Source organism: Patagioenas fasciata, chromosome Z, assembly GCF_037038585.1.
Source record: "Patagioenas fasciata isolate bPatFas1 chromosome Z, bPatFas1.hap1, whole genome shotgun sequence".
In the NCBI taxonomy this organism is placed as follows: domain Eukaryota; kingdom Metazoa; phylum Chordata; class Aves; order Columbiformes; family Columbidae; genus Patagioenas; species Patagioenas fasciata.
The window spans coordinates 84,119,360-84,147,028 of record NC_092560.1 but is presented as its reverse complement, the minus strand read 5'-3'; the positions used below and the strand labels follow the sequence as shown (position 1 = coordinate 84,147,028).

Genomic DNA, 27,669 nt, shown 5'->3' with positions numbered 1-27,669 from the left:
AGACCACACCTGGAATCTTGTGTCCAGTTGTGGCCCCTCAGCTCCAGAAGGACAGGGAACTGCTGGAGAGAGTCCAGCGCAGCCACCAAGATGCTGAAGGGAGTGGAGCATCTCCCAGGTGAGGAAAGGCTGAGGGAGCTGGGGCTCTGGAGCTGGACAAGAGGACACTGAGGGGTGACCTCATTCATGTTTGCAGATATATAAAGGCTGAGTGTTGGGAGGATGGAGCCAGGCTCTTCTGGGTGACAAACAATGATAGGACAAGGGGTAATGGGTACAAAGTGGAACACAAAAGGTTCCACTTAAATATGAGAAGCAACTTCTTCATGGTGAGGGTGGCAGAGCCTGGCCCAGGCTGCCCAGGGAGGTTGTGGAGTCTCCTTCTCTGCAGACATTCAAACCCGCCTGGACACCTTCCTGTGGAACCTCAGCTGGGTGTTCCTGCTCCATGGGGGGATTGCACTGGATGAGCTTTCCAGGGCCCTTCAACCCCTGACATTCTGGGATTCTGTGTGATAATTTAAAGGACCTTGAATTTAGCAACTAAGACATAATTAAATAGATTAAAAAATATAAAACATCCTCATGCTCTCTTCTTCTTCTCAAGAATGTGAATATTAATTTTCCCTAAATTACATCATGGACTTTGGCGCTCAGTTGTTTCAAGTCATGTTTTGATGAGCTTAGACCGTAATATTTCAATCTTGGCTCTAAACAGTTTGGTGTCATAGATAAATGTGGATGTGTGGGTGTTGTTATGAGGACAAGCTGTTTAATTTTGCTTTCAGGTAAGGAAAAAGGAGCTGAAGTTGTACTCACTAATGGCCGGGGCTATTCCACCTACTGATCCGGGGCCGGGGATGTTTCCGGCGACGGCGGCGGCTTGAGCGGCGGCGGCGGCTTGAGCGGTGGCCGCCTGCTGCTGCATCTGACGGTGGCATTGGCGTAAATCAAACACCTTTGTAAGAAACAAAGAGCAAACTATATAGATTGACCGCAATCCCATCGCCGAGAAGCTGGATCTGCTTCGATGTACACGCGGGGAAAAACCAATTTTTCCCTGCCTCGTTTAATTTCTAACAAAAATAATCTATTAAAGCTGGTTCTTAAAAGCTTTTTGCATGTTACTGATACCAGAATCTGGTTGAGCTGAGCGCCTGGTGTGGAAAAACCACACAATCAAGGTCTGAAAGGTGCCGCAGGTTGATAAAATCCCGGTTTTTTACTTAAAACAGGCATCTAAATCAAAATGGAAGTCAATAAGTCCTGCTTAACTTAGTCAGGCTTTGTTGTTCTGTCCTGAAATGCGTTAAGCTATTTCAAATAAATAGTGATAGGCCTGAAGGCTTCGAGTTGGTGGTATTTTCTATTTTCATGCTCTAATATAGTTGGGAACTCTGTTCTCATACTAAAAATCTCCTACACAAATGCTGAGGTGAATAAAGAATTTGGTATCTATATGATATTTTCAATTTAAAGTCCTATTTAAAGTTTAAAGTCACCTGATGTTTCCAATTGAAAGGTTTTGATTGTTTGAAAGGATAACCAAAGTGATTTCAATGTCTCATAGCATAACATTGAGTGATGTTTTTATGAGCTTTTTGAACCAAATAGATGCTTTTCCCCCCCCAAATTTTCAGCTAGGACCATCCAAACCCACCTTGATATAGGCGCTCGGGTAAATCTTGTGAACGGCGTCCCCGGGCGCGCGTCCGGCTTCTCTGTCCAGGTAATAACTCTGCACGAACACCGCGTGGTCGCTGAGGCATCTCACCCACACATCGCCTTCTCCTTTGCACTCCAGCTGCACCCCTTTCCCTATGTGCAACCTGTAAAGAAACCCCAATTTAATGCATTTGTGTGTGTGCATATATATATTTTTATATATATATATATATATGCCATTCTCCGTCTCTCGGTCGTCTGCGATGGTTTAATTTGCGCTCTGCTCATGCAAAGACTTGAAATCGGAGTTATTATCTGAGGTATTTAGTTATATAAAAGCTTTAATTTAAAATAAACATCTGTAATAGGATGTAAAGGTCTATAGGAAACACAGAATGCGACGATATTTGAGTAGCAACGACGGCGCTCGCTGACAAAACCATCTCAAACTCATTGTTTTCTTCAGAAGTGTAAAACCCCGGAAGTATTTTAGTGTAGAAAGTCACTCAAGTCTATATATTAAATCGCATAATGCCAAAACGTGTGGTTTTTTGGATGCCGTTATGGTAATTCAGCATTCTGACCGGCATGACGCGATGGTTCTGAGATGTGGCATCACTTTATGCCTTCTCCTTTCGAAGGAGGAAGGAAGGAAGGAAGGGGGAGGAGGAGAGGGAGGAAGGAAGGGAGGAGGGGGAGGAAGGAAGGGAGGAGGAGGAAGGAAGGAGGAGGAGGAGGGAGGAAGGAAGGAGGAGGAGGAGGGAGGAAGGAAGGAGGAGGAGGAGGGAGGAAGGAAGGAGGAGGAGGAGGAGGAAGGAAGGAGGAGGAGGAGGGGGAAGGAAGGAGGAGGAGGAGGGGGAAGGAAGGAGGAGGAGGAGGAGGGGGAAGGAAGGAGGAGGAGGAGGAGGGGGAAGGAAGGAGGAGGAGGAGGAGGGGGAAGGAAGGAGGAGGAAGGAAGGAGAGGAGGAGGAAGGAAGGAGAGGAGGAGGAAGGAAGGAGAGGAGGAGGAAGGAAGGAGAGGAGGAGGAAGGAAGGAGAGGAGGAGGAAGGAAGGAGAGGAGGAGGAGGAGGAGGAAGGAAGGAGAGGAGGAGGAGGAAGGAAGGAGAGGAGGAGGAGGAAGGAAGGAGAGGAGGAGGAGGAAGGAAGGAGAGGAGGAGGAAGGAAGGAGAGGAGGAGGAGGAAGGAAGGAGAGGAGGAGGAGGAAGGAAGGAGAGGAGGAGGAGGAAGGAAGGAGAGGAGGAGGAGGAAGGAAGGAGAGGAGGAGGAGGAAGGAAGGAGAGGAGGAGGAGGAAGGAAGGAGAGGAGGAGGAGGAAGGAAGGAGAGGAGGAGGAGGAAGGAAGGAGAGGAGGAGGAGGAAGGAAGGAGAGGAGGAGGAGGAGGAAGGAAGGAGAGGAGGAGGAAGGAAGGAGAGGAGGAGGAGGAGGAAGGAAGGAGAGGAGGAGGAGGAAGGAAGGAGAGGAGGAGGAGGAAGGAAGGAGAGGAGGAGGAGGAAGGAAGGAGAGGAGGAGGAGGAAGGAAGGAGAGGAGGAGGAGGAAGGAAGGAGAGGAGGAGGAGGAAGGAAGGAGAGGAGGAGGAGGAAGGAAGGAGAGGAGGAGGAGGAAGGAAGGAGAGGAGGAGGAGGAAGGAAGGAGAGGAGGAGGAGGAAGGAAGGAGGAGGAGGAGGAGGAAGGAAGGAGGAGGAGGAGGAGGAAGGAAGGAGGAGGAGGAGGAGGAAGGAAGGAGGAGGAGGAGGAAGGAAGGAGGAGGAGGAGGAAGGAAGGAGGAGGAGGAAGGAAGGAGGAGGAGGAGGAGGAAGGAAAGAGGAGGAGGAGGAAGGAAGGAGGAGGAGGAGGAAGGAAGGAGGAGGAGGAGGAAGGAAGGAGGAGGAGGAGGAAGGAAGGAGGAGGAGGAGGAAGGAAGGAGGAGGAGGAGGAAGGAGAGGAGGAGGAGGAAGGAAGGAAGGAGAGGAGGAGGAGGAAGGAAGGAAGGAGAGGAGGAGGAGGAAGGAAGGAAGGAGAGGAGGAGGAGGAAGGAAGGAGAGGAGGAGGAGGAGGAAGGAAGGAGAGGAGGAGGAGGAGGAAGGAAGGAGAGGAGGAGGAGGAGGAAGGAAGGAGAGGAGGAGGAGGAGGAAGGAAGGAAGGAGAGGAGGAGGAGGAGGAAGGAAGGAGAGGAGGAGGAGGAGGAAGGAAGGAGAGGAGGAGGAGGAGGAAGGAAGGAGAGGAGGAGGAGGAGGAAGGAAGGAGAGGAGGAGGAGGAGGAAGGAAGGAGAGGAGGAGGAGGAGGAAGGAAGGAGAGGAGGAGGAGGAGGAAGGAAGGAGAGGAGGAGGAGGAGGAAGAAAGGAGAGGAGGAGGAGGAGGAAGAAAGAGGGAAGGGAAGGGAAGGGAAGGGAAGGGAAGGGAAGGGAAGGGAAGGGAAGGGAAGGGAAGGGAAGGGAAGGGAAGGGAAGGGAAGGGAAGGGAAGGGAAGGGAAGGGAAGGGAAGGGAAGGGAAGGGAAGGGAAGGGAAGGGAAGGGAAGGGAAGGGAAGGGAAGGGAAGGGAAGGGAAGGGAAGGGAAGGGAAGGGAAGGGAAGGGAAGGGAAGGGAAGGGAAAACCTTCAGTTTTCTGCGCTTCCCCATCAAAGCTTTGCACACGAATGGAAATCCAACGAGCTTTCCATCAACCTTTGACAAATCTATATATTGTGGTTATTCTCACATCACTCCGCGTGCGGCGCGATGTACGTAACGGCACGAGCTGCTAATTTGATCCTGGAAGCAATAAAACAACGTGCTATCGCAAAGGTTTTTGTCACATAATTCACAGATAAACGGTACTGTGGGTAATTCAGTTCAATAAATACACGAGGCTTGTTTCAAAAGGGAGAAAACACGAAGTATTATCGAACATGGCGGGTTTGGGGAGGTGCACGATACCTTGCTCGCTCGATGGCTTCTGTTCGATGCACGTTGGAGAGCTGGCCCAGGCAAAAACGGTCCCCTCCGGACGGATCCACGTATCCATCCACGGTGACGATGGGACAGCTCGAAGGGACTTTAAACGTCTCCCCGACTTGTACGTCCATTTCGAAATAGGCGATTGAACACCAGTATTCTGGAGCTGAAGAAGAGATACAGGTAACGACAGCCTGGATGAGCCACTTCGAGCTCTCTCCGCTAAATAAATGACCTTTGTGGCGATGGTTTTACTACTTAGTGTTTGAGCCCGATTTACACAGAATGGACTGGGTTGGAAAAGCCCTCAGAGATCATCCAGTCCAACCCTTGGGCCAACTCCAGTCCATTGACCAGATCATGGCACTAAGTGCCATGGCCAATCTCAGGTTAAAACCTCCAGGGCCGGCGAGTCCAGCACCTCCCTGGGCAGCCATTCCAATGCCTGACCACTCTCTGTGAAGAATTGCTTTCTAATCTCCAGCCTAAATTTAAGTTTAAGCCCACTTGTCCTATTGTGGGAGAAGAGCCCAATCCCCCCCTGGCTAGAACTGCCCTTCAGGTGGTTCTAGAGAGTGCTGAGCTCACCTCTAAGCCTCCTCTTCTCCAGACTAAACAAGCCCAGCTCCCTCAGCCTCTCCCCATAGGGCTTGTGCTCAAGTCCCTTCCCCAGTCTTGTTGCTCTTCTCTGGACCCGCTCCAGCACTTCAATCTCTTTCCTGAGCTGAGGGGCCCAGAACTGAACACAACACTCCAGGTGTGGCCTCCCCAATGCAGAGCACAGGGGAAGGATCACTGCCCTCGTCCTGCTGACCACGCTCTTGGATACAGGACAGGACACCATTGGCCTTCTTGGCCACCTGGGCACACTGTTGGCTCCTGTTGAGCTTCCTGTCCATGAGTCCCCCCAGGTCCCTTTCTGCCTGACTGCTCTCCAGCCACTCTGTGCCAGCCTGGAGCGCTGCAGGGGGTTCTTGTGGCCAAAGTGCGGGACCCACCACTTGGCCTTGGTGAACTTCATCCCATTGGAATCCAGATCCCTGTGCAGAGCCCTCCTGCCTTCCAGCAGCTCCACACTCCCTCCCAACTTGGTGTTGTCAGCAAATTTGCTGATGATGGTCTCAATCCCCTCATCTCAATCATCAATGACGATGTTCAACAGGACTGGAGCCAACCCTGACCCCTGGGGGACACCATGAGTGGTCACCAAATAGATGCACCCCATTAAATTCGGTTCACGGAGAGCATCGCTATTTCAAACCGGAGTTTTGAATGACAACGATTTCTCGCTCAATGGTTCCTCTCCTTTTAAATATATACTCACAAATTTCAGAGGACTCCGTCCCAAAAGAATCAGACTCAAACCAGATAGTTTTGAATTCCCACAATATTCCGGCTGTACTCACCAGGATGATTTGATATAGGAGGCTGGAATGCAAGTTCATTGTGAACCGGCCCTTGAAAAAGAAAACACATCGTTTCTTTTAGGTAAAGAAGGTTTTTATATTCCGAATCAACTTGGTTTTCTGCAAATGGAGTAGTTACTATGGGATTGCAAAGCTTTAAAAGCAAAGCTTTAGAAAGGAAACGCCGGATTTGTTACATATAGTAACACATATACGAAATATACGTGGTAGCGCTATAGCCATCTGAATTTCTCATTCCTGATCCCTGATTCCCGACCCTTCATTTCCAACCTCTCATTTCTGATCCCTGATCACTCATCTCTTGATCCCTGATTTCCAATCCCTGATTTCTGACCTCTCATCTCTTTATCCCTGATTTCGGATCCCTGACCGATTTCCGATCCCTAATTTCCGACCCCTAATTTCCGACCTCTCATCTCTTTATCCCCAATTTCTGATCCCTGACCCCTAATTTCCAACCTCTAATTTCCAACCCCTAATTTGACCCCTGATTTCCAACCCCTAATTTCACCCCTAATTTCCGACCCCTGATTTCCAACCTCTCATCTCTTCATCCCCAATTTCTGATCCCTGACCCCTAATTTCCGACCTCTAATTTCCAATCCCTAATTTGACCCCTGATTTCCAACCCCTAATTTCACCCCTAATTTCCAACCCCTAATTTGACCCCTGATTTCCAATCCCTAATTTCACCCCTCATTTCCAACCCCAATCTCCAATTCCCGATTTTGAATCCCTAATTTCCGACATCTAATTTCTGACCCTTAATTTCTGACCCTTAATTTCTGACCTCTCATCTCTTTATCCCCAATTTCTGATCCCTGACTCCTAATTTCCAACCTCTAATTTCTGACCCCTAATTTCCGACCCCTAATTTGACCCCTAATTTCCGACCTCTAATTTCCAATCCCTAATCTCTTTATCCCTGACTTCTGATCCCTGACCCCTAATTTCAGAACTCTAATTTCTGACCTCTAATTTCCGACCCCTCATTTCCAATCCCTAATTTGACCCCTAATTTCCGATCCCTAATTTGACCCCTAATTCCTGAACTCTGATTTCTGACCCCTCATTTCCTGATCCATGATTTCTGACCCCTGATTTCCGATCCCTAATTTCTGACCTCACATTTCTTAATCCCTGATCTCCGACCTCTAATTTCTGGTCACTAATTTCCGATGCCTAATTTGACCCCAATTTCCCGTTCCTAATTTCCAACCCCTAATCTCTTTATCCCTGATCCCTAATTTCTGATCTCTAACTTCTGATCCCTAATTTGACCTGATTTCCGACCCCTCATTTCCGAACCCTCATCTCTTTATCCCCAATTTCTGATCCGTGACCCCTGATTTCTTGACCCCTGATTTCCGACTTCTCATTTCTTTATCCCTGATTTCTGATCCCTGACCCCTAATTTCCGATCCCTAATTTGACCCCTGATATCCAACCCCTCGTCCCTTTATCCTCGACTTCTGATCCCTGACCCCTAATTTCCGACCTCTAACTTCTGATCCCTGATTTCCAATCCCTAATTTGACTCCTGATTTCCGATTCCTAATTTGCGACCCCTAACTTCTGATCTCTAATGTCTGACCTCTCATTTCTTGATCCCTGATCTCCGATCTCTGATCTCTTGATCCCTGATTTCCGACCCCTAATCTCTTGATCCCTGATTTCCGACCCCTGATCTCTTGATCCCTGATCTCCGACCTCTGATCTCTTGATCCCTGATTTCCGACCCCTAATCTCTCGATCCCTGATTTCCGACCCCTAATCTCTTGATCCCTGATCTCCGACCTCTGATCTCTTGATCCCTAATTTCCGACCCCTAATTTCTTGGTCCCTGATTTCTGACCCCTCGTCTCTTTATCCCCGATTTCTGATCCCTGACCCCTAATTTCCGATCCCTAATTTGACCCCTGATATCCAACCCCTCACCCCTTTATCCTCGACTTCTGATCCCTGACCCCTAATTTCCGACCTCTAATTTCCGATCCCTGATTTCCAATCCCTAATTTGACTCCTGATTTCCGATTCCTAATTTCCGACCCCTAATTTCTGATCTCTAATGTCTGACCTCTCATTTCTTGATCCCTGATTTCCGACACCTGATCTCTTGATCCCTAATTTCCGACCCCTAATTTCTTGATCCCTAATTTCCTACCCCTAATTTCTGGCCCCTCATCTCTTTATCCCTGATTTCTGATCCCTGACCTCTAATTTCCAATCCCTAATTTCTGACCCCTAATTTCCAATCCCTAATTTGACCCCGATTTCCGACCCCTCATCTCTTTATCCTCGATTTCTGATCCCTGACCCCTAATTTCCGACCTCTAACTTCCGATCCCCGATTTCCAATCCCTAATTTGACCCCTAATTTCCAATTCCTCATTTCCGACCTCTCATTTCCAATCCCTAATTTGACCCCTGATTTCTGACCCCTAATTTCCGACCTCTCATTTCTTGATCCCTGATTTCCAAGCCCTCATTCCTTGATCCCTAATTTCCAAGCCCTCTTTCCTTGATCCCTGATTTCCGAGCCCTCATTCCTCGATCCCTAATTTCTGATCCCTAATTTCCAACCTCCGATCTCTAATTTCTGACCCCTAATTTCTAACCTCTGCTGCTCTAATGGAGAAGAGTCCACCAACCACTTCTACTCAACTCTCAGAACCCACTTCACATCAAAACGCTGGGTCTGTATTGAAATAAAAGAATTGGAGTGTACAGAACGACCCAAAACGCCCCCCGGAGCGTTGAATAAACGTGCGAATGGGTGTTACTCACAGTAATGTCCAGGGTGCATGGGCGGGTGATGCTGCAGGTGGCCGTTCTGGTGGTGAGGTATGGTCGGCGTATACGCCGCCGTCCGACTTCCAGTCCAAGTCGTAGTACTGTCTGAAAATCAAAAAGAGCGTTCGGTTTGTTTTTAAGGAGTTACTCCCCATCTCGTTTCTAATCCTCTATTTCTCCTGTACGTTCGGGAGCTGGTTTTAGAGAGCTAAGAAGATCGCATGTATGGAGATATATATATATATATATACTCACTGTGGTGGTAAGTGGCTGGCTGAGCCGTAAAGCCATTCTGCTGAGCTCCTGGCTGTAAGAGTCCATCACTATGGCTACCTGTCAATATACCTGGTAAAGAAACAAACTACCTATTCATGAACGTTCCAAAACGGGCGATTAAGAAGAGCTCGGCGCTACCGGGTAGGAAAATAAACCCGACTAAGGGTGTTGCGATGCACCCTGAATCTTTTAGGAGAAGGATGCAGGGAACTCTGTCGATCAACCACTTCACATCTTGTTTCTCAGTTGGAAAAACATCACAAGTTTTATTAAATATGAATCCAAACAGGCCAACAATTTGCTTATTTTGTTGAACTACAAATATTTCAAGACAGGTTGTAAGAATTTGATTGGTAAAGGCTTCAGCTCAGCCATTAAATCTCAGCAGTTTCACTCCATCTGGTCTGAATTTAGAACTTTAAATGGAAAACTCGAACTAAAAGCTAAGATTAAGTTGTTCGCTTCATGTCTTGGCTCCAAAATTATAGCAAGGATGAGATAAAGTTATTAAGTGTTGTGCAAAGACAATGTGATTAAACTGCCTTGTCCTTTTGTTTCCCCGTTGGAGACGAATACAGACGTTGTATCTCAGTTTTAGCCAAAATTAAAGACGCCGCCACTATAATTCAAATTCGATATCAAATCCGTTATATTCGCACATTTTTAATATTAAAGGGATTATATGAAACCTCTCCACACTTCATGGTTTCCCTGTGTAGATGTTTGGAGTGAAGCGGAAGGTTTGACGCCGCAAACTCTTCCACTTGTAGCAAATACCCCTAGAAAACGCCATTTATAACACAGCACCCCTATGGACTCATTAAAATATTAATTAAGGCTGTCATTTTGGTAGGACAGTGGGCCATCCAGTCTCTCAATAGTTATAATTGTAATAAAAGAATACAATTCTTCACTCTTAAAGCAATTATTGAAGTAACAGCCACGATGTTAATGATTATGAGATTGCGTCGTATCAAGGCGGCAACGCCGCGGCGCCAACGCAAGCGACGCTTGGGTAAAACCACCCGTTCTCTTGGAGATTTTGAGGTTTTCGGCTTATTATTTTGTAAAATACGCGTAAATCTTACTTGTCGAAGCCACGGGAATGTTGGGGAAGTTGGTGGTGCTGGTGGTGCTGGCCTCGGTGGGCGCCAGCATGGCCGGGGTGCTGTACGGCTCCGTGGATGCTCGGTTGCTGGGCGGGTGTTGGATGGTTTGGACCGAATGGCCTTCGGCCGAGGACAACGACGGCTGCCCCTCGTAGTCGTGAACGTATTCGTCTTTCACCAACATGCTCGATGGAGCTGCGAAGCAGCAAACGGGTCAACGCACAAAGCAAATCTATACCTTATTTTCCATAGAAACGTCGCTAAATTCCAAATAAACGTCGAGGCAACGCGGTGGAAAAAACAACTGGTTATTTTGCCCTTTAGGCCCACAGTGGTGGATTCCAACAGCTTTTTGTTTTCTAGTGGAAATGGTTAATAAATGGGAAAACCAGGCTTTTATCAAGCAGCTAAATATATGTTAATACAGCAGCTAACAAACCAATTCCCACTATATAGGAATAACCATAAAGCTCCTATGATAAATATGATTTGTGAATATAAACTTTAGGGAATTTTGAGCAGCTCCCGTTGCAATTGACTGGAAGCATCAAGTTCACATTCAAAGACAATATAACATTATTCTATATTTAACAACGTAGCCACTAATTCAGAATATTCTGCGTACAGCGTAGGGAAATAACCACCAGCGCTAGTATATTCATTATATATACATATATATATGTTCTATTAAGCACATTCAAGTCAAACTCTTACGCTACATTAGAGCTCGCGCTTGTTTTTAAAACAGCCTTAAATATATTAAAATCTGCCCACAATTTTTGGTTTCCTGCTGTGAAAATAGCAGCACGACAGGGAAATACTCATTATGTGTTTAACTGCTGGCTCATAAGCTTTAATTCTATACAAAAGGATCATTTTTCAGACGACGTGGGTAGCAAAATTAGCAAAGATGAGCAGGCAAGTTAAAGCTTTGAGTTGTCTGGGGGTTTAAGGCATTTTTGCTTGAATATTTCTAATCGAAACACCAAATTTCCTTCTCTATGAATGTCAATTGCAATGAGAACAGGACACACAAGCGGAGCTGAAGCTTCAATTTTAATTATTTATTGATATTTGCTTCTCATACGCTGCGGAGTTGGTTTTCCAAAAGACAAATTCAATTCCATCTGCTCTCTATTCGCTTTCCCAATATCCAGGAATAAAATCCGTGTGTCCTGAGAGTTTAACATGGTTTGTGCCCATAAAAATGCGATAGTGAATAGAATTACTCACCAGAACTCTGTAGCGTCAGCCCTGAGAGATCTTGAAAGAGAAGAAAAACAGGGTGTGGATGGTTATATACACGGTGATCTTTAACAAATTTGAACATTAAGTTGATAAGCTTTTATAAATTAGACTCTACATATTATACCCCGCTCCATCACAAGTCTCAAGGCTAAGTTACTCCTAGGATACACATTATGGTAAGAACTGCGCGCAAAGCCAACAAAAAGGCTTCAACAAAAGCCACAAACTGTTCTTTCCAATCTGGAATAAAGGTAAAAATATCATTCCATCCAAAGAAACAAGAGCACATTTCTAATTAGACCATTAAAAGTGAACGTTTCTAATTAAGGCCTGTATTTTCTACACCCCAAAAGGCAAACATTGTATAGTTTATCGCCACTTGAAATGGAGAGGTTACTTACCGATGCCAGGCGATACTACACGCTCGTAATGGTAAGGGTTTACACAGACACTGTCACATTTTAAGTCAAAAGCGTACTGACAATATTTAACATGCTTGAGTTCATTTTTATGAAGATCGGGCCACCTCCAAAGCCGAGCGTAAATCACATGGGGGAATCCCTTGCGACCGGCCACCTAAAAAGTCAAGACACAAAAGTCAATTGGGCAATATTTCCCTTTATTTGGGAGAGGAAAAACATCATCTCTCATGAGGACATAACAAAACGGATGGATGATGGCAGAGCGGTGGACGTGGTCTACCTTGACGTGAGTGAGGGATTTGGCACAGTGTCCCACAGCATCCTCACAGCTGAACTGAGGGAGTGCGGTCTGGATGAGCAGGGAGTGAGGTGGAGTGTGAGCTGGCTGAAGGGAAGAAGCCAGAGAGTCGTGGGCAATGGGGCAGAGTCCAGTTGAGGCCTGGATCCAGTGCAGGGCCTCAGGGGGCAGTGCTGGGGCCGGGATTATTCAATATATTCATCAGTGATTTGGACATTAAGTGTAGAGTCTGGAATCTGGGCAGGAACAACCCCAGGTTCCAGTGTAAGATGGGGAATGAGCTGTTGGAGAGCAGTGAAAAGGGAGCTGGGGGTCCTGGGGCCAGCAGGGTGAGCATGAGCCAGCACTGGGCCCTTGTGGCCAGGAAGGCCAATGGTACCTGGGGTGGGTTAGAAGGGGGTGGTCAGTAGGTCAGAGAGGTTCTCCTGCCCCTCTGCTCTGCCCTGGGGAGACCACACCTGGAATATTGTGTCCAGTTGTGGCCCCTCAGTTCCAGAAGGACAGGGAACTGCTGCAGAGAGTCCAGCGCAGCCACCAAGATGCTGAAGGGAGTGGAGCATCTCCCGTGTGAGGAAAGGCTGAGGGAGCTGGGGCTCTGGAGCTGGAGAAGAGGACACTGAAGGGTGACTTATTCATGGGGATCAATATGGAAAGGGGCAGTGTCAGGAGGATGGAGCCAGGCTCTTCTGGGTGACAACCAATGATAGGACAAGGGGTAATGGGTTCAAACTGGAACACAAAAGGTTCCACTTAAATATGAGAAGAAACTTGTTTGGGGTGAGGGTGGCAGAGCCTGGCCCAGGCTGCCCAGGGAGGTTGTGGAGTCTCCTTCTCTGCAGCCATTCAAACCCGCCTGGACACCTTCCTGTGGAACCTCAGCTGGGTGTTCCTGCTCCATGGGGGGATTGCACTGGATGAGCTTTCCAGGTCCCTTCCAACCCCCGACATTCTGGGATTCTCTCCATCATCAAAATAGGAAAAAATATAAATAAAGCTGGTGGACAGCTGCTCTTCCTCAACACTCCAGAATGGAGGAAAACATCAGATTTTTCGCTTGTACTAACCTGAAGCCTCCCGTCCAGTGTCCTCTGGATCGTCACACACTTGCTGGGATGAGCTCCGTTGGTGGTTATGGCCGTAATCAAAGAATCCAACTCATCTTTTTTCTCCTTCAGCTTCTTCACTAAACTCTCGATGGCGCGTTTGGCGAAGGTTTCGCTCTCCCCACCTTGGCGATGGCACATCAAGCTGTGAACGATGCTCAGACAAGCGTCATTACTTGTTGGCGTGTTAGTAATAGACATATTGTCCATTTGTCACAGCTTTTTTTGGTTAATTCTCCTTTCAGATCAACCGTCGGGTTTGGGGGCTGTTGCGATTTTCAAGGCGATCAACAAGAGATGATCCAAGTGAAGCGTTGGATGGGAAAATCTAGGAGGAAAAAATAGCTACATTAGAATTTCTTTGGTAACAAATCACGTTTCTCCGTGGCTTTTGGTTTATTTTTCAAGCTAAGCGCACATGAAGTCAGTAAAAAAGTGTCTCAAACAGAACTGCCTTAATTACACTAAATTTAAGATAAGGAATAAGTCTGCCCTAAGGTATTTGGCCTTTAAGCTCCACTTGGGAAGAACCTGCAGCGGTTTCTGGTCATCAATTTCTTCTTCTTGAATATCCTTTGGAAGTTAATTCACAAATTCAAAGAGCCTGATTGATTCTGAATGAGCTACTTAATTACTACGCTTTACATTTTCTGAATCGGTTTAAAATAGAAGCTTTTCCGAAACCACCATGGCATTCTCAGCAATGTAAAGGAAGACGCTAACCTAAAAGTTCATTTTACTTCGTTATTAAAGTCTCTCCGTTTGCGCTTCAACTCATTAAACCTCTCTGAAAAGCCAAGCTTAACCTACCACTCATTCTCTATGGCAACCTGTGTAAATCCACCAGCTAAACCAGAATAAGCATCATCTCCCTTATATATAAACCAGCATCCCAGATAGACGGGCACAAGTCATCATTAATAATAATAATAATAATGCTATTAGCCAAAAGAGCTTGAAATAAAGAGATGAATGACAGATTTCCTCGCTGATTTTAAGCGGAGGAAGATAGAGCCAACAAATCCTTATTTAAACGGGACGATCTTCCGAAATGTCGACTCACCCACCGCTCCATAGGAGCTTCTGACCGCTCAGCACTTTCCAAAGCCGGGCCGCTTGTTTTTAGGGTTTTGAATATCGAAGCGCGTGGCCGTGTTCGGGAGCTTTCCAAGTCCCCTCTAGAGAAATCCACTATTTAATCGCGCAATTTTAATCCCCCAAAAAAGCGAGGGGGTCAGTAGTTACCACCCCGGTGAGTATCAATAGACGTCGTGATGCGTTTCTTCTCTGGATGGTTTGCAGATGAGTTTTCAAGCTCCTCCAAATTGATTTGCTCACAAAATCGCTCCGCTGATCACACATTCAAGAGGTGCCTTCACGCCTTCTTACTATGTCGCTTTTACGTATGCGAATAAAAGCAAAACACAACCTTAACGCGATGTATTTTTACGGGTTCCCGGTGTGGAGCGCTCGATGTTCCGCAAAGCAACCGCCTGCTTGCGTGATTTAATGTTTATTTGATGTATGAAACCATACATTCGTTCCTTAGCTTGGATGTACAGTGGGATAGGTAGAGTCAAGTATATTGAGCAAAAATATCCCTCTCGGTAGGAATTTCATGGAAACAGCAATGGGTACGAGAGCGTTTTGGGGGGGAAAGAGGCAGAAAAGAGACCAAGAACGCGAGACAAGCAGCAAGAGATGAGAGCGAAGCTCTTGGCTTCGCCTACCAAGGAATAAGGTATTTCTCTCCTTTTTGCTATAATGTGGTGCAAGCAGAACAAAGAGGAGAAGCTAAACTAATATTCTAACAAAGATGTAGAGAATTCCCTCTTGATTGCAATGAAGAAACATTAAGAGGTGTTACAAAACAAGCCAACGAGTGTTCCGTGATAGTTTAAGTGCTACAACAAGAATAAGATTCTCTGAAAAGGAGAGAAATCTGAAAGACAAGATCGCCATGTAATTAAAGACATCTTTAACGACGTGTAGCGAACACGCCACCATCTCCAAGAACTGATAAGCAAGCGGGAGCTGAAATTCTCCTTCAGAGATCGATGGAGACTTGAATAACCACCACGTACGACCCACTTCCCTCGTCGAAGGGTGACGGATGAAATTCCAACCACGGAGCAGCTGTCTGAAATGAAAAACGCGATGCTGGTGCCACATGCTTCGTTTTCACGGCTGCCAGAAATTACCTGAACAATAGAAATAGACTGTGGAAGGTCTGGAAGGTCTCTTGCGAGGCCTGGGAGTTGCTGAGGTGTGTTTGAGTTTGAAATCCTTCAGTAAAAGGGATGCGGAGACATAGAGACGTTGGTAGAGACACACGCGCGGTCTGGAGGTACAAACAAGAGGTTTAGGAAGAGGAAAGATGTATTTTAGATTAGAAAAAACACACGGAGTTGACTCGACCAATACATGAGGGTGGATGCTGCAAAAAAGACGTCGCAGTCATTTAGCGAAGCGAATTTGGGAACTTTGTGGGGAACGATCAACGCTTCCATGGATAAACCATGGATGGAGCTGGAAATGAGCGACTAACCCAAAGGAATATGATCGGAGGAATCCGACAGCTCGGGCAAGACGGTTAATCCAGCGTGACGCTGCTATGATACCCTACGCTGTTCATTTCCAGTGGGGGTGAAGCCAATCGCAGCTGCACAGGGCTCGAATTCACCGAGAAACTCGGTCTAAAAATGTGACGGTCCAAATGCCACCCGATAATTGCTTTAAGAAACAGGCAATGGGCCAAAAGCCCCTCCACGTAGTTTTCTGAGCGTGGATTTGATTCGTTAAATCGCTACGGCCAACTCGATGGTTTTTTAAACGAGACGTGACTTGAGACGTCACACAAATTACGTGTGAGTATTAATAGTGGTTTTGATGATGGAGATGAGCTCAGAAAAGAGGTTCCAGCTCAGAAAAGAGGTTCCAGATGTGGTGCTGAAGGTCCAGAGATGCTGGTGGGACGTTGACATGGGGTAGACGGGAGACACGGACGCATCCGAAGCGAAGGAATAACCATGATGGATTTGCCGCTCCGTGCACAAGAGGTTTGAAATAAACAGTTGTGAGGGGAATCCAAGCGGTTTGTGAAGTTAAAATCAAAGGAAATACAAAGATGTTACACGTGCGGAGTGACAGTGACACATTTGGGGCTCGGGAAGCCTTTAAACAGCAACGTAGAAGAAAGATTTGCCTTTTATTTTTGTACAAAATGATCAGAAAACAGTCCTGTGTCACCTTAAGGTATTTCAAACGATCACCAATGGATGAGTCGATCCCTTCCGACTGAACCGTTCCGTTCTAAATAATACAATCACAGATTTTTAGCAGCAAAAATGCTCTATGATGAACATAAATATATAAAACTGAGAACTTTTAGGCCTCGTACGGTGTTACAAATGCACGGAGATGCTAAAGACGATAACGTAAGGAAAATAAGCGTGTCTAACGCCATTCGGCAGGTACGATACGTTTTTATCTACGCTATGAATCTTAAGATAACTTGGCCGTTATCCATTGTAAAATAATGCAGAAGGGTCTAAGCGAGTCAGCAAATTGCAGGCAGAACATCCCTTGATGAGCCATGACTTAAATATTAAGTATTACGACGGTCTTGGGGGGAAAAGAAAAGAGAAGCTCATGTGGTTTGAGCTTTCAAGTCAAATATAAAGGTAATTTGGGGAAAAATATATCTAAGAAAACATCAGAATGGGTTGCTGGAGGTTGCTCCCGATGCTCAGGGAGTAACAGTCACCCCAGCCATAGATCTGCAACACTGTGAGCCCAGGCGGTAACGCGATGTTAACGAACAGGTTAATGAGAAGAGCGGACAAATCGACATTTTGCTAGAACATTTCTCACGAATAAAGGATGAGAAAGGCTCTTGCGTAAGTCGCTGCCTCCAAAATGAGACAAACACAAAGCTGCCGTTAAAGCAGCACATATATATTTGATAGCTTTTAACCACTAAAACATTACTCCGGAGTTTTGCTGTTTAATAATGCAGCGGTAGAAGTTTGATGAAAAACATGATAAAGAACCCATAAACCAATAAAACAAAAGGCAGCTGGAGATTTGATGAAGAGATGAAGAAGGGATTAAAGTACATAACTTTCCAGCACATTACACTATTCTCTGCTTGCCCAAAGGGTGAACGGGAACCAAAATGTTTGTAGACATAAGAATAAGCAGCATTAAAGAGTAGGAGAGTGGCAAAGGTATCACAGATCCGTACACTAAGATCTAACATTCCCCACAACGCTATTTTTGTGCGCGTATCTGAATCATCACTCTCAATTCCGCTCATCTCGCTGGCAGGCGCTAGAAAAATGTAAGACACGTGTAAAAAGAACCAGAGATGAGTTTTAAGACGACTCCGAGCGGCAACTCTTTCGCCTTCACATCAATCCGCGGTGAAAAAAGCACGAGCAGCCATTTCTTTGGGGAAGAAAGCGATGTCGCCGCTCATCTGCATCTTCACTCCTCACGGTTTCCACCTGTGGGCTTCAACAGCTTTCAAAAAGCACTTCTACTTTTTATTTCGGGGAAAGTTTACGGCTCAAAAAGCTCCTCTTTTCAACACAGGCTTCTCGTATGGTCAGAGAGGGACGATCACTACATGGAAACGGCACTAAACTCCTCGAAAACCGGATTTATTTGCACAACGCACCTCCAAAAGGGCGTTCCACCCCCTCTCCTCATCCTCACACCGCGTTAAAACCCACCAACGGTCGGAGAAAAAGCTGAAGGCGGTGGAAGCTTTGCCATCAAACACCAAGCAAACCTGAACTCTTCCTCAGAGGATCCTGCGAGCCCCATCTTCTCGCAGAAAGGTTCTTCCAAGAAGGCCAATGTGTCAAAACCTCCCAAAGAGGAAACAATTGCGGCTCGGCCAAGCAATAAAAGGAAGAGTCAAACCTTTCGTGGGCAGAAGCGGTGCGATTTTTTTCCCCTCGCACGTCACGTTTCGATACCCCGGCAATAGGTGTATTAGATAACATCTGTTCTTTATCGTAATCTGCATGGGGATAACGTTCTCTGCAAAACACACAAAAATCACCTCTGGGCAAAGCGAGCGTGGAAAATTCCAACCGCAAGCAAAAGCGGAGTTTTTCATAAGGTGAACAACAGAGGAAAACAGAGTCCGAAGATTCCAGGAGGGTTTTAACACCAGCACGGCGACGGCTGCTCCTCACCAGGACCCGCTCTCCGCACCTTTGTTCTCTGCTAAATCTGTCGCTACCTCTCAAAACTCACAACCCCATTGTGCCGGCTGCGCTCGAACGCGTTATGTAAAGAGCCGTCGACGTCAAAAAGAAGGCATTCTAATCAGTTTGAGACACTCTTTAGGCCGCATCTCTTTGAAATAAAGCTTTTCCAGCAATATTAAACATACATCTTTATGCAACAAGAGGTTCGCGAACGCAAAGAGAGAAGAAACTCCGGCCAAGATAACAGGAGGGCCAGAAGGACAAGTTGACTATTACAGGGCGCAAAACCAAGTTGAGTTTGATAAGTTGCGACAACATCACCGAGCAAAGTAATAACAGGACGAGAGTCTTAGAGTTCCAAAGATGACAGCGGGGAACGGCTCTCGCCTGTTGACAGTGGCACACCAGCCTTAACCGAGATAATTTGAGAAGCGGTGGTAAAAAACACCACCATCCTACTCCGGCCGTGTGTGTTTGACAACACTTGGGTTTGCAGTCGTGCAATTTGGGTTCGAAATAATAACGCGTCCAACCCACAAGCGGATTAGCCCATAAATTAACCAGCTTCCCGTGGTATAAAACTGGAAGTTTCAAGCATGGAACGAGTCACAACCCCCCTCAAAATAAAAACCAAATAACGAGAAACGGGGAAGGGAAGGAAAAATAGTAATGATGGACTAATCTTTAATTGTGCTGGGAAAAGCAGCGCCTGTTAAGCGTGAATAAAATGGCAGGTTTGGCTGAGGCAAATCAAAACCCATTTCCCAGCGTGCGGGAGAGAGGGGAGAAAACTGAAGCGGGGCCAGGCCGATTTTAAATAAATAATAGTCAAAGTTTGTTGGTTTGTTGGTTTTTTTGAGGGGGGGGTGTTTTTTTGGGGAACCGAGAGCGGGTGTTACCTGAGCGGCCGCTCTCCGGGTGCGGCCTGTGGTGAGAAGCGGTGCCGAGGCGGGGTGGGGGGGGGGGGGGGAGGATTCCCTCGCCTCAGCCGGCCCCGGTGCGGCGGAGCGGGCCAGGCCTCCGCCCCCCCGCCCTGCCCTGCCCTGCCCTCCCCTCCCCGGGGCTGCGGCGGGGGCGGCGTTGGGAGGCGCTGGGAAAGGGGGGAACCGGCCGCCCTGCACCGGCCGCCGCCGCCGCCTTCCCGGGCTTGTTGTTGTTGTGGTGGCTCCGGCCGCTCGCGCTCCGCGGCCGACACGTCCGAGCGCCCCCGCGCATGCGCGACATCCGGGTATCACCCCCCCGCCCGCCACGGCGGAGCGGCTCCGCGCACCCCCCCCCCCGCGATTTAAGTGCGCATGCGCGCCCGCCACGCCGCGGTTGCTGCGCAGCCGGCTGGGGAAGAGTGGAGCGGGCGGGCGCGTGCGTTAGGAGGGTTTATTTTTGTGGTTGGCGTCCGGCGGCGGCGCAGGAACAGCCCGCGAAAAGGCAGCGCTCCAAAAATGCGGCTCTACCAAATGCAAACACAATCCCTACAAGTGCAAAATCCCACAAATGCAAGTCCCAGAAATGCAAAGGCTCAGAAATGCAACCTCCAGAAAGTGGAAAAGCTCGCAAATGCAAACCCCAGATGTGGAAAGTCCTGCAAATGCAACCCCAACAAACGCATAGGGACACAAATGCACCCTCCAAAAGCGCACGGAGTCACCAATGCAACCTCTGGAAGGGCAAAATGCCACAAATGCTACCCCCAGGAGCCAAAAGTCCTGCAAATGCAACCCCAACAAACGCACAGGGACACAAATGCAACCCTAATGCAAACACTGGGCTGCAAATCCAACCGCTTTTCCTCGTCCGGCAAAAGCAAATTCCCCAAAGGAATTCAGCTGAAAATGAGAATATTAATTTGTTAAACTACAATGTTACATTTTGGCCACTGTTAGAAGACAAAAGAGAAGGGAAAAGGGGCACAAAATGCGGCATTCGTGGCAAAATGCAACATATTTTTGCTAAATACGGGGGGTGTTTGGCAGGGTGCTAACGCAGCTACGATGATAAGAACAACGAAGAATGATGGAAATGACAAAAAAATCGTTATATCACCATAGCAAAAGCTTCCTGCTCACGCTATAAAGTCATTTATAGCCACTTCCACACCTTTTAAATAAAGCGATGTAAAACAGTGCTAAATTGGGCATCTTTTCCTGGGTGGATGCAACAGAAGCTTCTTCACATTGGGATTTGCTGAGCGCGCTGCAAATTATCCGACTTTTTTGAGTTTGAACACACGATTCATTCGCTTCGACGAGGCTTATTAAATGGGAAAGGATCCAAATTAGGGATCGTTGTGATTATATCGTGATTATACGTCCGTGTGTTTGAAGCCGGAGCTCAAAGGAAGACGCTTCACCCAACACAAACGCCGATGATTTCAAACACGAAACGCTGGATCCATTTAAAATGTTGCGGTTTAAAGTGCGTTCCCCGCCCCCCAAAATGGTATTTCAAGCAAATCTCGGCTGGTTCTACCTCAAGATCCCGATCGATACGTTTTTATCCTTAATAAAAAATGCATTAAGTCGCCGCGGTGATTTTGTGCCAAACCGCCGCTTGCAGCGAGACCTGGACCAGAAATGGGCTTTATAGAACGAAAGCAGCCCAGCTAAATAATTCATGGCCTTTTTCCTTAGGAATGAGCGTAATTATGAGCAAATTATTTTTAAAAGTAGTGAGGTGGAGGGCGAACTGGCTGAAGGGAAGAAGCCAGAGAGTCGTGGGCAATGGGGCAGAGTCCAGTTGAGGCCTGGATCCAGTGCAGGGCCTCAGGGGGCAGTGCTGGGGCCGGGATTATTCAATATATTCATCAATGATTTGGACATTAAGTCTTGAATGTGGGCAGGAACAACCCCAGGTTCCAGTGTAAGTTGGGGAATGAGCTGTTGGAGAGCAGTGAAAAGGGAGCTGGGGTCCTGGGGCCAGCAGGGTGAGCATGAGCCAGCACTGGGCCCTTGTGGCCAGGAAGGCCAATGGTACCTGGGGTGGGTTAGAAGGGGGTGGTCAGTAGGTCAGAGAGGTTCTCCTGCCTCTCTGCTCTGCCCTGGGGAGACCACCCCTGGAATCTTGTGTCCAGTTGTGGCCCCTCAGTTCCAGAAGGACAGGGAACTGCTGCAGAGAGTCCAGCGCAGCCACCAAGATGCTGAAGGGAGTGGAGCATCTCCCGGGTGAGGAAAGGGTGAGGGAGCTGGGGCTCTGGAGCTGGAGAAGAGAACACTGAGGGGGGACTCATTCATGGGGATCAATATGGAAAGGGGGAGTGTCAGGAGGATGGAGCCAGGCTCTTCTGGGTGACAACCAGTGGTAGGACAAGGGGTAATGGGTGCAAACTGGAACACAAAAGGTTCCACTTAGATATGAGAAGCAACTTGTTCATGGTGAGGGTGTCAGAGCCTGGCCCAGGCTGCCCAGGGAGGTTGTGGAGTCTCCTTCTCTGCAGACATTCAAACCCGCCTGGACCCCTTCCTGTGGAACCTCAGCTGGGTGTTCCTGCTCCATGGGGGGATTGGACTCTCAGGCAGATCCACGTTAATGAAAAGGAATTTTATCCTCTGGTAATTAAAAAACGCTTAATGGAGAGAGAAACTCATTGAGAAAACGGGCGTATATTCCAAATTTTTCGGCTCTTCCCATTAATTTAATTCAAGTCTCACCAGTTTGATGAAGCGCTTTAGTATCCAGACTTGACGAGTGGACCTTTGTAAGAACAAAGAGACAACTACAACTGGATTATAAAACGTATTTAGGATGTTTGCAATCATTCCCTATACATATATATATATAAGAATCACACTCCTTTATTCATTAATTACAGCCAAAGATTTGGCAGGGGAATAAATACTTTATTAATTCCAGTTTAACAGTCAGGTCACAGTCGCAAAATTAGGCGTGTAAATTTGATATAGATGTTATTCAAAGGTTATGAACAGGCAGGATATCTTGAATTCTTAATAATGGGTTTTGAAGGTTTGTGTCGCCCTAACGCTCCAATTCGGGGCCTGCTCAGCGTCCGAACCCATCACGAATTCATTCCAAATTCCAGATGTTTGTGGGTCCTTTTGGCCGGCTTTACAAAAGCGGCTATTTTCCCTTTTTCATGGGAATTTCTATGGTCATCAAGTCCTCGGCCAGCGTCACTTCTTGCCCATCCAACCCCGACTCTGCCTGTCTCTTCATTTCGGCGACGTCCGCGTCTCCATCCCCTCCGGGTTTGTAGCGTTGACTGAAATGAGTCAACACCAGCTTCTCGGCTTTGCAGCGCTTGGCCCAAGCCGCTGCCATTCTGGGGGTGCTGTGACCGTGTTCTCGAGCCTTTTCCTCTTGGGTATCATCCAACGTGGCTTCGTGCACCAGCACATCGGCTCCATAGCAAAGCTTGGCGGCCGCATCTCCGACCGTCCCCGAACAATCGCCCAAAATGCAGATTTTCCTTCCGGGAATCGCGTTTTCTAAGACGTCCGAAGGAGAAATGGTGACTCCGTTCTCCAGAACGATGGAGGTTCCGTTCTTCAGCTTCCCATATAGAGGACCTGGTTGAACTCCTGGGAAATAGAGTCCGTAAGTATTACGATTCGGGTTTAAAATCATCGCTTAAAAAGAGACGGGCTAAATACAACCTCGATATAAATGGATATTTCACATAAATAAAGAGCTTGTAACATCAGCAGGAAGCGTGTTTAAAGAAAAGCTACGTTCCTCATATTAAAGTCAATACTCGGGACGCGTATTTTCCTCAAAGCCACTTTGCGCTTTTTAAACTTTAACGTCTGCACGTGGTTGCTCTTCCCTGTATGATATTAATTGGTGTTTGTGATTCAGGTCGCTGCGTTGCTATGAAATATGAAAACATCTTTAATAGAAAAGGGAATATTGAATGTAAATGCATTATGGATACAGCAGGGCTAATGAGCTGCATTTGCACAATCACCGCTGGCGCTTTTAGGCCTTTAAAACATTCAAAAGAGGTAAAATAAAGTAGTTACCGAGGTCTTTCAGCTTCTGGACGTTGAGTTTACCAGGCCGGGGCTTCTCTTCCACCACAAAGCCAAAGGAAGGGATGCGATGGAACAGGCGAAACGCTTTCACAACCAGTTGCTCATCCTCAAGCAGCAAGTAAGAGTTTTCTACTAGATCCAGGTGGAGAATCCTCCCTTGTGCACCTTGAGACACTTCATCCAAGCAAGAAAAGTCTCTAAATTCCTCTGCAGGGCATTGATCTGGTGTTGGTACCAGCTCATGAACAACATAGGGAAAGAGAAGCTGGGAATGGGAGAGCTCCAGACTCTTCCGGATGAAACAGCGCAGCCCTAAGGGGCCGTAAATATCGAGCGGAGGTTTGCTTGGGTCGGGGTTAACTTGGAGACTAAGAGTGCACAGCAGGCCGGGAAGGCCAAAAATGTGGTCGCCGTGAAGGTGGGTTATGAAAATCTTGGTGATTCTGCCTGGTGATTAGAAAGGAAAACGAGAGGAAAATAAACGACCGCCAGAATAATTAGGATATTATCGCTTTGTGGCAAGAAGCAGGAATTAAAGGAGGGAAATGAAAATGAGTGTTGAAGAAATCAACACGCAAGGTTTATGTTGGCGAAACAGGGCAAGGAAAGAGGTCAGAGACAAAAGTTGTAGTCGCTTTTAAGCAAATAGATCGTTTCTAATGAGAAACATGGGGTGGAATTCGTATCTAGTTTTGAATTTCGCACATGAAAGGATCCTAAATAAAAGAAAATAAACATTCAGGTTTGATTTCAAAGTCCTTTAAGAAGTTTCTCGTTGATGATTCCATCTTTATAACTCAAGAGTCCAAAGGCTGCTCTGGCCGCTGCAAAAGCACAGCGATCGAAGGCAAATCTGGCTGCTATTTTATTGCCGAAATGGAAGTTACCACGAATACACACTGCTTAAAAACAATATCACAATATCTATTGAAGACTCGCAACAGGTATCGTCTAGAGCTGCCTTCAGATAAATACAAACCGTGCCGGTTTAAAGCTGGTGTGCGGCCCAACGTTTGAAATCACAAAGCTGGAGAAATGAATTGAGGAGAGTTTGGTTCTCACACACACAGAATGTCAGGGGTTGAAGGGACCTGGAAAGCTCATCCAGTGCAATCCCCCCATGGAGCAGGAACACCCAGCTGAGGTTCCACAGGAAGGTGTCCAGGCGGCTTTGAATGTCTGCAGAGAAGGAGACTCCACAACCTCCCTGGGCAGCCTGGGCCAGGCTCTGCCACCCTCACCCCCAACAAGTTGCTTCTCATATTTAAGTGGAACCTTTTGTGTTCCAGTTTGTACCCATTACCCCTTGTCCTGTTACTGGTTGTCACCCAGAAGAGCCTGGCTCCATCCTCCTGACACTGCCCCTTTCCATATTGATCCCCATGAATGAGTCCCCCCTCAGCCTCCTCTTGTCCAGCTCCAGAGCCCCAGCTCCCTCAGCCTTTCCTCACCCGGGAGATGCTCCACTCCCTTCAGCATCTTGGTGGCTGCGCTGGACTCTCTCCAGCAGTTCCCTGTCCTTCTGGAGCTGAGGGGCCACAGCTGGACACAAGATTCCAGGTGTGGTCTCACCAGGGCAGAGCAGAGGGGCAGGAGAACCTCTCTGACCTACTGACCACCCCCTTCTAACCCACCCCAGGTACCATTGGCCTTCCTGGCCACAAGGGCCCAGTGCTGGCTCATGCTCACCCTGCTCTCCCCAAGACCCCAGCTCCCTTTCCCCTACGCTGCTCTCTAACAGCTCATTCCCCAACTCATACTCAAACACTACACCAAAGGGCAACCGAGGATTTCCGCGCGGCAGGTTCGGCAACCTCACCTTCAGATGCTCAGGCGTGTTTAGCCTGTATTCAAATAACCCCAGCGCGACGCGTTTCATTTCAATCCCATAAAATCCCTTCCCCGTTCCCCTGGTCGCAAACCCTTCCGCCGGCACAAACCTGCTCTGAGGTGGCTCCTCATGAATTGGGTTTGCGTTCCCTCCCCGCAGTCGAAGAGCCAACACTCCCCTTCCCGGCGAAGCACCAGGGCCGACGCTCCTCTTGTCGGAGACGGATACGCGGAGCCTGTGCCGAGGAACGTTATATCCATCGACATCTTAAACACGTCGGCGCGCCACCTGAAAGGGAGATTTCGAGCCCCTGAACGTATTTATGCTGGGAAAGAAACAAACTTCTTTGCTTTCCGGGAACAGAATTTAATGTAAGAATCAAATTCCCTTATAAAATAGAAACTAAAGCGGAGTGGGATGTGATTTTCAGACAACACAATATTTACAAGCAGCTGTTTTACAACAAGGGAAGGTTGCAAACACGCAGCCCAAAGTAAAACGTGACCATAGCTCATTACCTAAAGAATCAGCCCTATCCAGCTGGAAATGCTCTGAGCTTTAAACCCACCATTATTTCTCCCTTCTTCGCGTTATTTAAGCTTCGAATCTTCCTCTAAAAGCCGTTTCGGAACGAGCGGCGCCAAACTGCCGACATTTAACCGCTGTTACTGGGAACCGAGGGGAAAGATTCGCTCCCCAAAACAACATCAGCGACCGCGGGAGGACCCAATTTATTGTCCTCGAAAGCGATGGATGTTTTATTTCTCATTAGTGTTGAAATTAAAAACGAAGCGCTACCAAACCTTCGCACAGCCCAAAGGTTGAAGAAGGATTTATACAATGAGCTGCCATCCCCCAGTTATTTATGTACCTGCTATATTGTCCTGGTTGGTCTATAGGAGCAGAAAATCTGTGTTAGGAGAATTTCTCCAAGCACAACTTTGATGTTTCTCACCTTATGTGATGCGCTTCAGCCTTCTAAGGTTTAATTCCTACCTTGTTTTCAGATGTATTTCTGCCTCCTTTCAAACCCCGGGTGCCTCAACAGCTTCAGATACCTTTGAAGAAAAAGAATTACTGTTTATGACATTGAGTTGATTTTAGAGGAGCCACCACAGCTTTACAAAAGAGAACAGTTCTCTGAATTAAAATGAGGTGTGAGGTGTAATTACCTGACTTGGGAGATAACGAGGGGGGAGGACGTGTGTTTATCACATCCCGCAAAGGCAGAAATACACATTTTGCTTCCTTTTCCTCATTTAAGAGCAGATTAACAACTTCGCAGCTCAACCACCCTCGGGATTTACGCCGGGAATTTGTGTCTGTGAGGAACCAGCCAGAACACTCTGACCCCCCACCCCGAGGTGGAACGGGGGGTGGGAGGAGAGGACACAGCCCAGGGAACGGTTAGTTCAGGCAGAAAACGCGGCAGGAATAGACCCGACCCCTAGGCCCGAAGCCCCGGCCTCGAGTAGCCGCCCGCCCCGCCTACCTCCCCCCCGGCGGCGGCAGGTGGAGCCCGCGCTGCGCCGCTCGGAGCGCCCGCTTCTCCCGGCCCGGCCCCTCGGAGGCCGCAAAGGCGGGCGGGGCCCAGCTCTGCCGGGTGATACCACAAGCGGTCACACTCCGTTTTTTTCCCTCATCTATTAAAATACGTGTGTAGATCCTCAAGTCTTTTAATAAAGGAGCTTTTTAAAAGTGCTGTAAAAGAGGCAGATGTCCTAGAAAACCAGTTGAAGCGCTAAAATTTGAATAGCTTTAACTACAACCTATGTTTTGTTTGCTGAGCGTTTGGCAAGGGACAAAAAGGGGGAAAAAAAGGCGAATATCAGCAGTGATCTGTATAGATCGTTATTTTTTACAGAATAAACAAAATTAAATGTAACTTAGGCAAAGGGAATGCATTTTACTACGAAAATAGAGCACCAGGACAAGCATTTCTGTAGAGTTACGACAGTATAAAGGAGAAAAAATTCAAAGAACACGCAGTCAACGTTTAAATACAATTTTAGTTACAGCTAAATGACCATCCCAGATAATTCAACCCCAGACAGATTTCCCACAAGCACATTTATGTTTCTTTATATACTTTAGATACCTTTACGATAGAAATAAATGTATTATTTTGACGTTTCTTCACAAACTGGCCATTTTTAAGCATCTTTATCTCCATTTTATTAGAAAGGAGCTACTTAAAGGATGAAGAAGTCCAAGTCAAAGGTACCCAAGAGCACATCTGCAGGCTTTGATAGCACGGGATTATTTTGGGAGTAGGTAAATCAAGGTAAATCCACACAAAATTAGATAGGAACTGAATTATATCACCCAAATTCAGATGTCGGATGGGTGCAATTAGATCTTTGCTCTACATTTTC

At 47.3% G+C, this 27,669-nt stretch overlaps 2 protein-coding genes across 5 annotated transcripts in view; both read right to left on the bottom strand.

Moving 5' to 3' along the window:
* The window catches only part of LOC136114743 (mothers against decapentaplegic homolog 4), a 29,799-nt gene extending 4,270 nt beyond the window's left edge, over positions 1-25,529 (bottom strand). For 2 of the 4 annotated variants that reach the window (XM_071802447.1, XM_071802450.1), the window contains exons 1-11: positions 25,404-25,529; positions 13,218-13,584; positions 11,835-12,009; positions 11,419-11,448; positions 10,165-10,380; positions 9,056-9,145; positions 8,795-8,905; positions 5,987-6,037; positions 4,563-4,746; positions 1,661-1,829; positions 820-958 (exon numbers count right to left, since the gene is read on the bottom strand). In XM_071802447.1, the coding sequence (XP_071658548.1) occupies positions 820-958; positions 1,661-1,829; positions 4,563-4,746; positions 5,987-6,037; positions 8,795-8,905; positions 9,056-9,145; positions 10,165-10,380; positions 11,419-11,448; positions 11,835-12,009; positions 13,218-13,466 (1,414 nt within the window). In that variant the 5' untranslated portion in view covers positions 13,467-13,584; positions 25,404-25,529. Of the gene's footprint in view, positions 1-819; positions 959-1,660; positions 1,830-4,562; positions 4,747-5,986; positions 6,038-8,794; positions 8,906-9,055; positions 9,146-10,164; positions 10,381-11,418; positions 11,449-11,834; positions 12,010-13,217; positions 13,585-19,377; positions 19,456-25,403 lie in introns of those variants that run through there. The other 2 variants (XM_071802449.1, XM_065860262.2) reach the window with 2 other exon arrangements.
* Positions 22,278-26,706, bottom strand: LOC136114744 (zinc phosphodiesterase ELAC protein 1-like). Its single transcript, XM_065860263.2, has 5 exons — positions 26,467-26,706; positions 26,291-26,352; positions 25,404-25,582; positions 23,452-23,910; positions 22,278-23,010 (listed from the first exon to the last, which is right to left on the bottom strand). Exons 3-5 carry the CDS (start codon positions 25,558-25,560, stop codon positions 22,550-22,552), a joined length of 1,077 nt encoding a protein of 358 aa, XP_065716335.1. The 5' UTR covers positions 25,561-25,582; positions 26,291-26,352; positions 26,467-26,706; the 3' UTR covers positions 22,278-22,549.
* Between the last annotated feature and the right edge of the window lie 963 nt (positions 26,707-27,669).